Raw genomic sequence first — 15,672 nt, 5'->3', positions numbered from 1 at the left:
AAAAAAAAANTTTTACTGAATCAAAAAAATTATTAAACATGATAATAAAAATTTGGCGCTTTTGTTTTAGAAAAATTGGCTTTTTCTGGTGGCCTGATGCACACTGGCTCAGTTGTCGCAAAAGTACACATACATACACACATTTGTACTTGAAAAAAATTGTGTAGTGGTTAATATGTATACGATGCCATCTCCGTACAGCTCACTTCACCTCGCCAAGCACGCTCGCGTGCGCGCAGGTTGCCCGCGACGTCGACTGCGTGCACCTCTGCTGTGCATCCCTAACTTAAGGTGTCCCTCAGTAACGATTTGAAAAAATTCCCTCTCAGAGTCAGTTAATGATTCGTTAATGGCATTTAATGAACATTAAAGTTAAGTAAACAAAAACCTTTACTTAACTTTTTTAACGAATGATTTTGAAATTTTTTGTTTGTTTTCAATAAATCTCAATTTCGATAACGTTGCTGTAACAGNTGAATTTTGTTTAATACTACTTTTTTTTTTAGTTTTATTGCTTAAAAAATTCATATTTTTTATTTTATTTNTCTGTAACCGTGGCAATGGCCCAGTGAGCAGAGCACTTTCGTGCCATTTAAGAGATCCGAGTTCAATCCTCGGCAATGAATTTTGTTTAATACTACTTTTTTTTTAAGTTTTATTGCTTAAAAAATTCATATTTTTTATTTTATTTACCTTTTGGAAACTTTTTTGATTCATATTTTTTCTTTCACATTCAGTTTCTCAAATTTTTAATTTTTCCTGTTTTAAAAAAGTATTTTTTTCATTTCGTTTAGTTTTTAGAAAACTTCTTGCTAAACGATAAATATAATAACACTATTAGCACGTCTTTCAAATAGTTATTCGAAATACAGAAAAGGACTTTCAAGATTGTTACCGAAATATAAAGACTTTTGTCTCTCGAAAGATTGAGGAGATTGAGGTGAGTTGAAAGACAAATGCCAGAATTGGCCTGTTATTGGTCTTGTTTGTCTTTTAGCAGACAATTTAATTAAATTAAAAAAATGTTTCTTTTCAAAATAATCAAATCTATAAATCAAAATAAATAAAATTAGAGCAAAAAAGCAAAAACAAATCCAATAAAAATAGGTTATAAAGATTGAACAAGAAAAAATAAATAAATAAAGAAAAAGAAAATTTTCCTACCCTAGGACTCGAACTCGGATCTCTCGAATAGCGCGCCAGTGCTCTGCTCGCTCAGCCATTGCGTCTGTTGAGCCAGTGCGCACAAAATAATATAAATACTTATTTTTATATTTTATTTCAAACTGAACGAAAAAAGTGAGTGATGCCACAAAAATGAAGGGCCGCAACTGGGGCCATACTTGAATTTTTATAATTTTTAACTCTGAGAGGAAACATTAATTAACAGATTTAACGGTCATTAGTTAAGTGCCCGTTAGAGCTAATTTAAGGAACGTTTCTGAGTGCGGCTGTAAGACTAAAAAAAAAATTGTATTAAAAAAAATTCGTTGGCGAGGATTGGACTCGGATCTCTTGAATGGCACGAAAGGGCTCTGCTCACTAGGCCATTGCCACTGTTACAGCGACGTTATCGAAATTGAAATTTATTGAAAACAAACAAAAAATTTCAAAATCATTCGTTAAAAAGTTAAGTAAAGGTTTTTGTTTACTTAACATTTACTACGTTTATACGCACAGAATAATCGACTTAATTGAAAGCGCATTGACACCGTACACATTTCGCTCTGGTGTTTATACTTACGGCTTTATATCGGCATCAAAGTAACCGTCTTCAAAAGCAAACAAAATTAGCTGTTTTCATTTGACATTTTATAAGTTAACATAATGGAAAGTGATAAAAATCTAGTTTTATTCGGAATTATAAAATCGTGGCAAAGAAAAAGAACGAATATTATTAATCAGCTTTTAAATACTGATGCGATTATTTGGAATTTGAGCGGAACGGCTGATCTCCAATTCGCTTTGACTGAGAGCGGTGTTTATACACTCTTTTTAACTGTAATCTTTCTAAAAGTAATTTTAAACGACTCTGAGTGCGGCTGTAAGTTATTTATAAACATTCGCTCTCAAAACATATTAAAGGTTTGTTTGAAAAAACTTTTAATAAGCTTAATATTAAAAATGCTTATTTAACGCTTATTACAGCAAACTTACTTTAAGTTATTTTTAAAAACATTTACTGAAATGCTTGTTGGGCATATTTCAATACAAGTATAAGTGTGTTGCTATAATTATGATGTATCTTTTGAAATCGAGTTCAGAAAGGAAGCTTTGACAATCTAGTCCCCAAAAGCCTACTTCTATCCTGAGTGATGGTTGCACCATTTTCCGGGAACAAGCGCTCGCTTGCTACGCGAATGATCAATGTCGATGTTTTTCACTCGACCAGCAAAACATCGATATTTTGAAAACATGGATGCATCGTTTGCATCCCTAGAAATGACGCAGTATGAAAATTTTGTCAACGGTGGATATGCCACGCCTGAAGCCACACTCATAAGATTCAATGGTTCATGAATGGTACGGAACAGTCGGTAGGACCATACCATGCTAAGTAGGCTTGTCGCACGGTAATTGGATCAAACTACATGACATCTCTTCTTACGGATTAGGCAATGTACACTAATGGGCTGAATTAGTATTAAAAAGGGCAAATGGCAACTGAGTTGCTATATTGGCAATTGCATTTTTGTGGCTGTCGCGGAAATTTTGATTGAGATAATTTATTTCTCTTTTCAACTGATCCTTCAGCTTATTTACACTTAAAAAATTTTATAATCTTCAACTTTATAGCACTTAATATCTTCAAGATGAGTCTATCCAACTCTGCAGCCGTCTTTGAACAGCAAAGCCGGTATACCGTCCGTCACGGGGCCTTATTACGGCTTTTCTCATCTCTTCTTGGTCGAGTGGAGGGAAAGGAGTTTAATTCCAAAAAATTTGTCTGGGTTGATCTTCATCAAACCCGCCACCAGTGTGCTGTTCGATATCCTTGAGAAGTATTCTCTCTGTATCCCAAGTGTACTCTGGAAGTCCGTGTTTTTCACCCGAATTATTGCTGTTCTCACCTCTTCTTTGTCTGGGTTTATCTCGCTATTCAACAGCGAGGAGTGTTCTCTTTTTTATAATTCAAATCAGGGTTGTTGCGAATATTATTCCAAAATAAAAGTCCTTTCCGGATAATAAACAAACGGCCTGTCCGAATTAAACAAATTTGGTATCACATGAAAGAGGACTGAAAAAGCTTTTAAACAGAAATAACGAACGACCTCTATTTATATTTTTTATAATTCTATACTAATAAAAGTCATATACCTGACACAAGGTTTGTTCTATGGTGATTAATTAACATTTTTTATTGAAATATTTTTCAATATGTGGCTTTCCTCGTTTAGGCATTTTAGTTTTAAATTTAAGTCCTCTTTCATTTTATACCAAACTTGTTTAATTTGGATAAGCCGTTTGTTTATTATCCAGAAAGGACTTTTATTTGGGAATAATATTCGCAACAACCCTGATTCAAATGTACTCTGGATTTCTGTTACCAAAGTTCCATATTTTTCTTTGCAATAAGCAGCCCTAGATTTGAAGACTTAGCCTGAAGACATTTCAAACTCTTCGCACTCAAGGTTTTCTGGCTCTCTTTTTTGCTTCTTAAAAGGATATTTCTCTTCCTTCAACTTTCCTCGGTATATATCTAAATTATACCGCGCATCGCAAGTGGCTGGGGCTTAATTGGTCATACCAGTTATTTTCATGTGAGTGGTGCTAAACCCACAGCGGTACAAGGAGTTTGGGAGATCAAATTCCACTGCTCATTTGAATCCGGGCGATAAGAGGTGGTCTTTTTAAGTCGATTTGAAAGATTTCGGCTGTTCGTTGTCATTACAGCTCTTCGACATCAAACGGACGAAAAGCACATCAAAGCGCTTGTATGCTTATTTCTGATTTCTGGTACCATACTCCGTCCTCGGCAAAATCGGTCATCCTCTCTTTGAAGTTATTGCAATGAAAACTAAATATTCACGCTGTTGGACCAAATATATATTCTTTCCTATATAAAAGTGCTCCCACCAGCTCAAAGCTCGGTGTTTCAAACTTTACGAAGTTATTTACAAACAAGGTTTTTGACATCCTTAGACGCTGTGTGTGTAAGTCATTGCCGAATTAAGGCCTAATTGCACGCAGAGAGATTCATTATTCCTCTATGCTTTCCCCCAGAAATCCTGAGAATATATGTATGTCTGTTTTGACTTCCCAGTTTCGCCTCATTTAGAGCCATACCACTTTTGCGCGGTAGAGACAAGTTTGTGGCCAAAATCTGTCTTAAACATACTATGATCTGGTCCAGTTTCCCCAAATTGAAGCATGTTTTTGTCTTATATTCTTAAACACCTCTTGTTGTGGAGAACTATGTAATCACAACCGACATCGGATTTCCTGCTAAAGCATTCGCAAATATTTCTAAGTTAGTTTGTATAGAGCCAAAACAAGGAGGTAGCAAGCTTTATTCGGAATTGATTTTATCTACGTATTTGCAGCTTTCGATTCTCATTCGCAAAAACTTTAAAAGTGCGCAGTAAGTAACGGTACTTTTGCATGTTTTATTGCAGTGCTCTATCACCAAACAATGTCAAGCATGAAAATCAGGATGACGGCTACGAAACCAGTGCCGGAGATGTGCTCACCCCGAATTCACACAGCTCTTCGACGCATTCGGTGACGCCACAGCATCAGTTGCAGCACGGTATCAACCTTATCCCACCACCCAAGTGTGAAGAGCAACAATTAAAAATGCAGCAACCACAACACGCTGTTGGCGACGTAGTCAACCAACAGCAAGCCCAAAACAAGTCTTTGGCCCAGCAAGTGATGCATGATCTGAGAAATACAGAAAATCCCAATGACGAACTCTCAGGTGCCGCGAGTACAAATCTATCTGCGAACCCCTACGCATTTATGGACGAGGATATATCCACTGCAAATGCACCTGCTTCGAATGCAAGTAACCCCATAAATGATAGGGCCTCGAATATGGTTCAAGAACCGCAGCTCAATGGCGTCGGAGAAGTGATTAGAAGCAATGATGCGGCAGCGTCCTATATGAGTGCTGCAGCAGGTGTGATGGGTCAGGTGGACGAAATGTTCAGCATGCAACGTCAACATCAACAACAGCAGCAGCAGTTGTTAGTGGGCAATAACGAAATCCAAGAGTCGATCGAGTACAACCTAAAAATAAAGCTAGCAACAGCCGGTGCGAATATGTTGACCGAGAGTGAACAACAGCAGGCACTACAGCAGCATCAACAGCAGTTGCCAGCACAGCCGTCCCAGTTTGTTTTTAGTGAGAATAACGTAATCCTGAGGCCACCACAAAAGAAGCGGGGTCGCAAAAAGAAAATCCAGCCAGGTGCCGACGGCGTGCTGCCTTTATCTATGCAAATTATACCAGGAAACAACAGTAATGGAGGAGCAGGTGACCCCAACAATGAACTGGCTTCCAAGTAAGTACTTTGCATTATCTCTGATCGAAAGTTTTTTAAATTCGCGTCTATGATTTTTAAGCAGACTTGCGGATAACCCCGGATTGAATGCGAACGAAAATACCGTCACCGGTTTGATGAAGGGCAAGGAGCGCAAGAAACATGACCGCTTCAATGGAATGTCTGAGGAGGAAGTTGTTAAGCGCACACTACCCGACCATCTATGTGATAATCTCGATATAGTCATAGTGAGTGTAAATTTCCGATTGTTTATAACTATTAACTTAAACATTTTCTTAGCCAATGTGTATCTTAATTATTTTGTAGCTCGCATAATAATTAGTGTTGTTCCGGTAAAAGTAACTACGAGTAAATACTCGATACTTTCTTCAAGTACTGAATACTTTTTGTACTCGAATCCTTCCCACAAGTACTTGCTGGGTATCAAATACGCGGTTAAAGTATTAACTTGCTTTTCCACGTATTTAGATGTTTGGTCGTGACAATATATGAATCATGCTTCGTGCTTTTGGCAACACGTTTATACCTCAAGTTGTATCCTACCTTAACTTGTATGAAGAAAATAAAACAACATAGCGGTAACGTTGAGCAGTTGTAGAATCGGACTTCGGCAGTGCGGTAATAAGTGAAGTTGGCTTAAGAAATTAAGAAACTGTTAATGCTGCGTTTCCGTACAAGTCAAATTTTCAGGTCTTGCAAGATTTACGGCTACTATTTCTATAGGTTTTAGCCGAAAGTACTCTATCAAACTTGTGGCTACTCTTTTCGGTCGGAAGGTCAAAGAATTATGCCGCCGCGTAAATGCTATATCATTACGGTGATCATCCGTCCTTTATTTTAAAGGACAGTCTTTTGTTTTAACTTTTATATATATTTTATAATTTTTTCAAAATAAAGAACGCCTTTTGTCCGTTATATCTCAAACTGTCCTTTAAATTAGCTCTTCAATTTTCAGAGGTAAATTTTTAAACTTAGAATATGAAAAATAAAAATGTCCTTTACAAAATATAATGAAAACCTTCGCCAGTTCGTTTCACACCCAACTTAAGGGTTTTTATTTAATAGGTAATCTTTGCACAATCTATAAAGCATAGGAAAACTTGTGGCCAGGATCGTGTTGTATGCTGAGTTTCCAGTTCCTTTGAAAGAGAACAATAAACCCCTGCTGCACAGTGGTTCAAAACTGGCATTTAGTGTTCGTAATTCACTGGAGCCTTCATTTTATCACTTTATTTGATATTTTTTTTTTTTGAAAAGACCAGTTGAGCCTGATTTGTGAATTTTTATTTTTAGTGCAAAATGCAGAAAAAGTGTCAATTTTGAAGAAAATGTTTTCTCCTGTTCCAGTTAATAAATGTTACAAGTCTAATTGAAAACAATTGTACGGTTCGCCAAAACGAGAAACTTACAAAAATAAAAAAATGTTTGAAATGTTATAAAAAAAATTTCACCAAAATAGTTTTTTTTCGGTTTTTAGTAAAAATTTGTTGAAAAATGAAGACTACGGTGAATTATGAACATTAAATTCCAACTTTGAACCACTGTGTGCTGGCTTCGGCGTGGTAAACGCATTTTGGTAGCAAAGGAAGACCTTGAAAAGGATTGGGTTTCATTTTTCGCAATCGGTAAATCAACTGGTAAATATTTCATTTAAATTACGATATGGGTAAGGTACTTTTATCGTACAAGTTGTATGTACATACGTATTCCCAAATCATTTTGAAAAAAAAAAAATTTCCTTTATTTTACGTTGGTTAATATGGTCACCGTATATATCATGGGAAATAAGAATTTATATAATCATTTCTACGGAATGTTATAATGAGTTCGATACGAGTAAGTACCATTTGTAGCATCGATACTTTTCTTCGATATTTTTAAAGAGTAGAGGAATCGAGTACATGGCGACATCGGAACAACACTAATCACGATGTATGGGTGAAAACAGTTAAATTTTCTAACACTCTCTGGGAGGGTATTTCAGGAAATGAAATTTTTTTTGCACCTTGTAAAAACTGCTAAATCTTTAACTTTTTTATTTGATGTCCGATTTCTCTAAATGATACACCATTATAAAGCCATTAAAAAAGCATTTTCGTTAAACAACGGCTACATTTTCACATTTAATAAGTAAATTAATATTTAAATTGAGGGATTCAGGTTTGCTATATCCTTCTCGGCAATTGTCCTTGACAAATAAGTATGTATGTAGCCAGCGCGCTCTTCATCACAAACTGCGTATTTTGTGAATGGCATAGGAAATCTGCAATGAAAGTAATGATAGATATATGGGCAAATCTCGGGAACCGCGCGATTCAATGCTAAAAAACGTAAAATTTTAAATTGAACGCACAAAAATTAATTATACATCAAATTGTTTGAAACCCATTGAGCAAACCTTAAATTTCCTTTTGACTATCTCGGCAGCCCGTTCGAAAACGCGCGATATCAAAAAACTGTTCAAGAACGCCCTATTTCAGAATTCGTTTCAAAAACGCCCTATCTCAGCACATTTTCAATACATTTTGAAGTGACATACATAGGGTGTTTGTCAATAAAATTCTGAAATAGAGCGTTTTTGAAAAGTTTTTTGAGATAGAGCGTTTTTGAACTGGCTGCCGAGATAGGTCGATCTTCCACTCAGCGTTCGATTATTTTTTTTTCGTGAAGTCAATAAAACAAAGTTCTTACTGACTACTTAAAGCGATTAATTATGAGTTAAATATTTTTGACCTAATTAGAAAAAGTACTATATAATCAATAAACCGTATATAACAAAGAAAGAAAAGCATCTTTAGGCAAAGAGAAATCTAAAATGACAGAACTCGAGATCTCATTAAAATCACGGAGAGTACGCGCCAAAGGAGCATTTTTCGCATAATTAGTTTTAACCTCATCTGCGTAGAAGGAATAAAATTATGTCAAAAAACCGCAAGTAGATTTAAGTATGAACTTAATTTGACTATGAATACGCCCCAATATGGTTTTGAAAATGACATAAATCAAAGAGTTTTTTTGGTGAGTTATTTCCTTCCATGTAAGTAATATACATTCCAAATATGATCGGAACATAAATACCGGGTTTCCAAATATCTCGACACCTGCGCCAACGGAACGGATTAATTCGTCTTCAATTTGGCTTTGTCATCGGGCTCTGAACTAAGATGAAAGTTTTAAATTTCTAGTACATTGGGAAGTTGAAGAGAAGTTAAATAAAAGCGTGTAAAAATGTAAAACTTTTATTCAATGGGGTTAACATAAAACTACTAAAAAAAAGAGATAAACTATTTTTCATTAAAAGTCTTCAAAAATATTTTGATTTTTGTTAAGAAAGGTTATATGTGACCTGGTCTACGAAAAGGGAGCTTACGTGCGAAAACTAGTTTTCTGTGAAAAAGCTGTTAAAAGTAAGCAACTCGTTTCGTCAGTTTCTCATTATCTCGTTAATTGTTCTCCGCGCCGGACGTCCAGTAAGTGTTGTTGTTGGTCCAGTAAGTGTTGTTGTTGGTCGGAATATTATTATAGTTCATCGTGTAAGTTGCTAGTGTGGAACATTTTTATATATATATATTTTTACTCTTCTTTCTCTACATTTTTAGTACACTTCTAAGCAAGTTAGGATTTTCTGCTTTTCACCACGTGAAAAAGAATCTCATCTTCCATCCGAATCAACCAAAAAGTGAAAATTGATTTTTTGACACCTAAGCCCCCTTTCCGTAGACCAGGTCACATATATTAATATAATTTCATAAATTTCATGCCTTTTGCTTGTTCTCTTTTAACTTTTTGTAATTTACATTCGCAGAGGTTTAAGGTTTACAAAGGAAACATCGATAGTCGCCATCAATAATCGATGTTTAGCGAAAATGCAAAAACATCGATGCATTGATAGTGCTATCGATGTTTTCTCCACCTCTAGCTAAAAATTTTCCATGCCAAACGTACTACATAGTTAAGGTTCGTCGATATTACAAGCAAAAAACACCTCCGAGCTGATTTCCCTCCATTCACATTTTCCAAAGGTATAAAAAGCATAACAAAAGGGGACGGTTGAGGTGGCTGACATTCAAACACGATAAGGGGGAGTCCGGCCTTGGTCTCATTAAATCATGTTCACATTATCGTAGTTTGCGGCTCATTAGTAATTTATAAGCAAATCGTGATGAAATCAAATAATTTCGCCTCGTAAAAAAAAGAAAAAAATTATTTGTTGTTTATTTTAGTAGCCATTGTTGAGGAGTTTTATAAAAAATAATGCCTAAAAGTATGCATCCAAATATTTTGAAACGAAGTACAAACCACGCACTCGTACGTACACGTGATAATGAAATATCTAAATCATTAAAGCAAGTCAAAAGGCACTTGATTTATGTGAAGTAATTTGATAGGAACTAAGTATATATGGTTTGGAATTATCTTGCTTCCCACTCAATTGTCTACATGGTCCCATATCTTGTCACTTGGTCACTTGGCTACAGACTATAGCAATATTGCAGGAAGCAGCAGGGTTATGGAGTTGTCTAGACATCTTACGGAGTATAGAGGGGAGAAAATACCATTGTATACCTGTGAACTGCACTTGCATAGATGGGTCGCATGTCAACTCGATGGCCAAAACTAGCGTATGGGCAACAAGCCACAATTCTCGCTACTGGTGCGGGCTCTGAAAAGTCAATGTTTCATGGTAATACACGCGGTGAGATTAAAAACCTCGTTTGGGGTTATCATTCACAGCCACGTATTAATGCTATCGCATAGGACAGCTTCTGAAGCGGCCAAATTCACCCTGACTATCCCAACCTAAGATAGTAAAAAGTAAAATTAGATCAAAAATATAGGAATGAAGTGATGTAAAAACATCAAGTCAAAGAGCTCTCAAAAAATAAATATATACTAAGTAGAAGTATACATATATCACTTTGGGTTAAAATTTTAAATTTTAATATCACAAAAGTACCGTAACGAATAATATGTTTTCATCGTTCGCAGATTGGCATCAATCCTGGCTTATTCGCCGCATATAAGGGTCATCATTATGCTGGGCCTGGCAACCACTTTTGGAAATGCCTTTATCTGTCTGGCCTCACTCAGGAACAAATGAGCGCCGAACAAGACTACAAACTGTTGAAATATGGCATAGGCTTCACAAACATGGTGCAGCGTGCGACTAAGGGCTCAGCCGATTTGACACGCAAAGAAATCAAAGAGGGTAGTCGCATTTTACTTGAGAAACTACAGCGATTTCGCCCGAAAATCGCTGTTTTTAATGGTAAACTTATTTTTGAAGTCTTCTCTGGTAAAAAAGATTTCAATTTTGGGAGGCAGCCGGAGTGCGTGGAAGGTACTGAAACGGTAAGTACTTTTAATAAAATTTCAGCTTCATATTGTACAACGCCTTAATTTTGTTTCGCTTTTTTTAGTATGTTTGGGTTATGCCTTCCTCATCTGCAAGATGCGCACAATTACCGCGAGCTGCCGATAAAGTTCCCTTTTATGCTGCGCTTAAGAAATTTCGCGACTACTTGAATGGTTTAATACCACATATGGATGAATCTGAATGCATTTTCACCGAACAGAAAATCAAACAGGTTTGCGACCAGGAGAATCAAAAGAATCTCGTTTCCACTGCTGGTGTGGCTCCATCAGGTGCAGGCGTATTACATGGATCTGTGGCAGCTTCGGGAATGCCCGGCACGCCCGATGGCATTGGCATTATGTACAACAGCATGCAAATGCGGTCAATGGAAGAAGGCGCAAATATTTTGACGCAGCCGCACGGAAATAGTGGTATCAACAACGACGGCAACGCTTTGAGTGGTACGGCTCTTGGAGTTTGCCGGGATGCCGCCAGCTGTAGTGGCAATCATATAGCTGGTGCCGTTCCCGATCCGAGCTGTGGCATGCATTCGGACCAAGATAAATTCCATGGCTTTCAAGGAGCATCCGCTGAACCTGCTTACACGTATCGGCCCGATGAGAGCGTACGCGGGCAGAGCGTTGCTGGTCATGCACCCGGACCAGGCCCACCACCAAACGCAGTTCCAAGTGCCATAATGCAACAACCCAATAACGAAAGCTACATGATGAACTCATACCACGGACCATCGTTGCCCGAGAAAAAGAAACGCGGCCGTCCGAAGAAGGTCAAAGAACAGGACATAATGAACCCTTCTGCACGTAATCGTATGCAAATGATGGGTCAGATACCGGGCAATAACGACTTTGGCAACATACTGAATCTGTCAATGATGGGCGGGGGCGCAGGTGGCACGTGCGTTAACGATTCACTGTTGGGAGTTGGTATGGGCAATGGCAATGGCGAGACACCAAAGAAAAAACGAGGTCGACCGAAGAAGGTGAAGCCCAGTCCTGAAACACAGCAAATGACAAATTCACTTATTCAAGTCAAGCCGCATTCAATGTCGATCCAAGCGCTTACAGGCATAGATAACAATTCACCCCAATGCATGCAACAACAACTTCAACAGCAGTCCAACACTATCTACGGCAGCAAGGATTTAGCGCAGCAGCAGACGCAGCAAATGTTCACTTCTAGTTCGCCGATGAGATCGCCAGCACTAAACTGTTCATATGCTGGTATAACGCCACCTACTTCCACACAATCAACTCCGCCAACACATCAGCAACAATGTGACAAACTGCTCGACAACAGCGGCGGTATTATGGAAAGCCCCACAAATTTAGTTAACGCACACATAGATAACGCTAGCGGTAGCAATGGAAGCAACAACGTAAACAGTTTCTATGCCGCCAAAAATACTTCCCGGGGCGTAAACTCGAATAGCTCTGAACATCATGAAAGCTTGTCGGTATCCACACCGTTGGCCAACTCAGTGAGCGACCTTGGCAACGAAATTCCAACAAACTCGTCGGTACCCGTATCGATTTCGGCTTCGCACGAATCGCATTTGGGCGAATCGCCACCGCCTAGTTCACCAAGCATCTGCGCTGTGGACTTCGAACCTCCCGCTACTGGTGCGTCCCTCAGCAGTGAGCACGATAGAGAACTGCAGAACCAGCGACAACCTACAATACCACAGCACTCGAGAATACAGCATCAGCAGTTGCAACAAAACGTGCGCTATACAAGTCCAGGGGACGAGCCAGCATCGGAGCATCAAACGACCGATCATTACCAGCAGTGGCTTGGAACACACACTGGACTTTCCCTGCCTGCGCAGTATGCCCACCATCAACATCAACAACAACAACAGCAGCAGCAGATTCAGCATCACCAGCAGCAACAGCAACAACAACAGACGATTAACTTTGACGAGCACCAACAGCTGCATCACCCCCAACACTTGCAGAACACGGGGAACCCACTTCATGAAATATCGACTTCTTCAATGCACGCACAATGGCAGCGCCAGCAACACTATGATGAACTCGTCAGCAGCAACTATAATATTTCGTCGCCACATGTACAGCTCCAGCAACAACAACAGCATTCTAGCCCTAACATGCATCATCAGACACAGCAACAGCAACACCAGCATCTGGCCGAAAGCCAGCATAGCCACATTACGCACCATCACTCACGCCTGGCTTCCGATGTTAGCAGCAAAAGTCTTTCCGGGCTGGAGTCACTAGTTGATCAAATTCCCACAATATCGGAGAACGACTCGGCATCCATATCAACAGCGATGTCGAACAATTCGGTCAGTGCGGCTGTTGAGAGTCGCCTTCAGAGCCTGCAACAGCAACAGCAACACCAGCAGAATGTACAGAACCTTGGCACAGGCAATCCACCGGTCGACATGCATGCTGATCATTATTGCACACCCAACAGCGCCGTTAACGGCATAGCCGCAGTGTCAGACACAAGCGACACAGTTACTGGAAACAACAGCAGCGGCAGCAACACACCGCACCCAACCACTGGGCTCTTCAGTGCGAACTCGCCTGGAAATTACAGCATCCACAGACTCAACTCGTCCGCAGCCTCTTCGCCAGTTATGATGTCTCCACGCCATCAACACCATCAACAGCAGCAATTGTCAGCTCACCAGCCTTACGGAAGTTCAGTGAGCGCACCACTAATGACAGATGTTCTCTTGCCCTCAACACCGCTGACGAGCTCCGCCAACCATACTAACAGTCCAGCAGACAATAGCATGGCCGAAGATGCGTCCAATACATGTACACCACCAGTAAGCAGCGCAGTCTCTTCAACGTCTACCAGTCTGTACAACAGCCCATCCACGTCGAATTTGCACAGCATGGGCAACAACAACTTTTCTGTCAGCAATCTAGCAGCTTCATCCGTTACATCTAACAATAGCTGTAGCAGCAATAGCAACTACCCTTCCCTGTCGGCCACCTCAACTTCTGCTGTAGCCAGCAACGTCTACCATTCGAATTTCATGGCGGCTGCCGCCTTGGCCGCAGCAGCGGCGAATTCCCCCACATCAACAAACACTGCTGCTGCAGTGGCTGCACACCATGCCGCCCACCATGTTGCCCATCCGCAGATGTATATGGACCCCCATGCGCACCTATCACCTCATATTGCCGGCGTCAACTCCATGTATGCGCCAGCACCAACACACCACCACCACCATCTGACGGCACATCATCCGGCACACCACCACCATCATCATGGCGCATACAGCGCTGGGCAACACAGCACCGCCAGCGACTATGGCAATCCATATTGCAATCCCAGCGTAACCGGCGCAGCACAAGCCACTTCGCTCCACTTACCAAGCCCCAACTATCCGTATGGCTACGGTAATCCTGTGGCCGCCGCGGCTGTGGCAGCAGCCCAAGGCAACTATCCGTCGACAATTCATGCCCATCACGGCCAGTCATCGGAGGCGAATACACCCCCACCTCCTGGCGCTGTTTCGGCTGCTGCGGCAGCTGCTGCAGCTGCGGCGGCCGCTGCTGCCGTCTACCACACACACCATCCACATCACCCGGGACATCCACATGCCACACATCCGCACGCCCATGCACATGCGCTGTCGATGTTTGATCGACTGAAGCCGTCCGATATAGGTGGTTACGGTGGATTCTGATGGTGAACACCGAATTTAAATTACAACTATGGGGTGATAGGTTGGGCCACGCCAAAGGCTGAGCTTATTACTTTTATTGCATAGCAGAGCTATTGAGTGCTGTGATTGACTAGCACCCAGCAATCACCGATTGATCACAAGCTAGACAGTCTCAAATTAATTTAAATAATTTCAAATACACCTTTAAAGATAACTATATGTAGATTAATCAACTAAGGCAACCAAAGACTAACGAATTTGTGGTGTGAATTTCTAAAACTGATTTCAATATTGGCAACCTTGTATCTGATCTTTGTGGGCACCCACACTTACAATTTTCAGGGCGCAGCCTTGTATGCGACAGTTATGAAGACATCTTACCAGCGGCGCAAATGCACATTACGTAATCGAACACTCCTTCAACTTACTTTGCCATAATAATGGCCGATTTGTGGTTAGCGTCCTTTACATGCTGGCTTTGTAATCGGAAAGGATGATGTAACCGATTACTCTTCGGGCGTTCATTACAATTGCGTTTCATTTGTAAATTATAATGCACATTGTAAGCAGACTTCCTACAATGTGCATTACTATTTTAAATTGGTCAGCGGCGTTTTAATCAATTATTTGTATGAATTACGCAATGCACCCCATTTAGCAGTGCGCCGCCGGGTTATACCCACTTTCTCTCTTCTACACGCTAAATATGAGCAAAAAGCGCTCGCATTATCTCTCGAATAAACAAAGAAGATGTCTGTGAAGTTGGCATACGGTATGACGCAAAACGACAAAAAAAAAATGTTCCTGAAAAAGAAAAAAAAGTTCTGGATATTTTGACAAAACAAATTGCTTTGAAAATTGTGTATGCCAGATTCACGCAGCATAGGACATGTGGCAAAACGGCAAATAAAAAATAGTTCTAAAGTTCCTGAAAAGGAAACAAAAAGTTCTGCAAAATTACGCCGAAAAAAAAAAAATTTCAAAAAAGTTGAAAAAGTTGAATGTTTGAAAAACTGTTCTGAGTAGCTTTTCAAAAGTTCTAGGGTTCCTGAGAAGGAAAAGAAAGTTCTGCAAAATTACGCCGAAAAAAACATTTTTTTCGAAAACGTCGAAAAAGTTAAATTTATGAAAAAATTAAAAGT

The 15,672-nt window shown here is 39.7% G+C and overlaps 1 protein-coding gene across 3 annotated transcripts in view; it reads left to right on the top strand.

Moving 5' to 3' along the window:
• Tdg (Thymine DNA glycosylase) overlaps window positions 1-15,445 on the top strand; it is an 84,434-nt gene extending 68,989 nt beyond the window's left edge. For 2 of the 3 annotated variants that reach the window (XM_017614998.1, XM_017614997.1), the window contains exons 3-6: window positions 4,617-5,507; window positions 5,569-5,734; window positions 10,497-10,859; window positions 10,928-15,445. In XM_017614998.1, the coding sequence (XP_017470487.1) occupies window positions 4,617-5,507; window positions 5,569-5,734; window positions 10,497-10,859; window positions 10,928-14,551 (5,044 nt within the window). In that variant the 3' untranslated portion in view covers window positions 14,552-15,445. The remainder of the gene's footprint in view (window positions 1-4,616; window positions 5,508-5,568; window positions 5,735-10,496; window positions 10,860-10,927) is intronic. The other variant, XM_017614999.1, reaches the window with a different exon arrangement.
• The last annotated feature ends 227 nt before the right edge of the window (window positions 15,446-15,672 follow it).

The sequence above is a fragment of the Rhagoletis zephyria genome, unplaced genomic scaffold (assembly GCF_001687245.7).
Source record: "Rhagoletis zephyria isolate East Lansing unplaced genomic scaffold, Rhagoletis_zephyria_1.1 Rzeph_scaffold_00948, whole genome shotgun sequence".
NCBI lineage: Eukaryota > Metazoa > Arthropoda > Insecta > Diptera > Tephritidae > Rhagoletis > Rhagoletis zephyria.
Note: the sequence above shows the minus strand (reverse complement) of the source record. Positions and strands in the feature narration are given on the sequence as shown.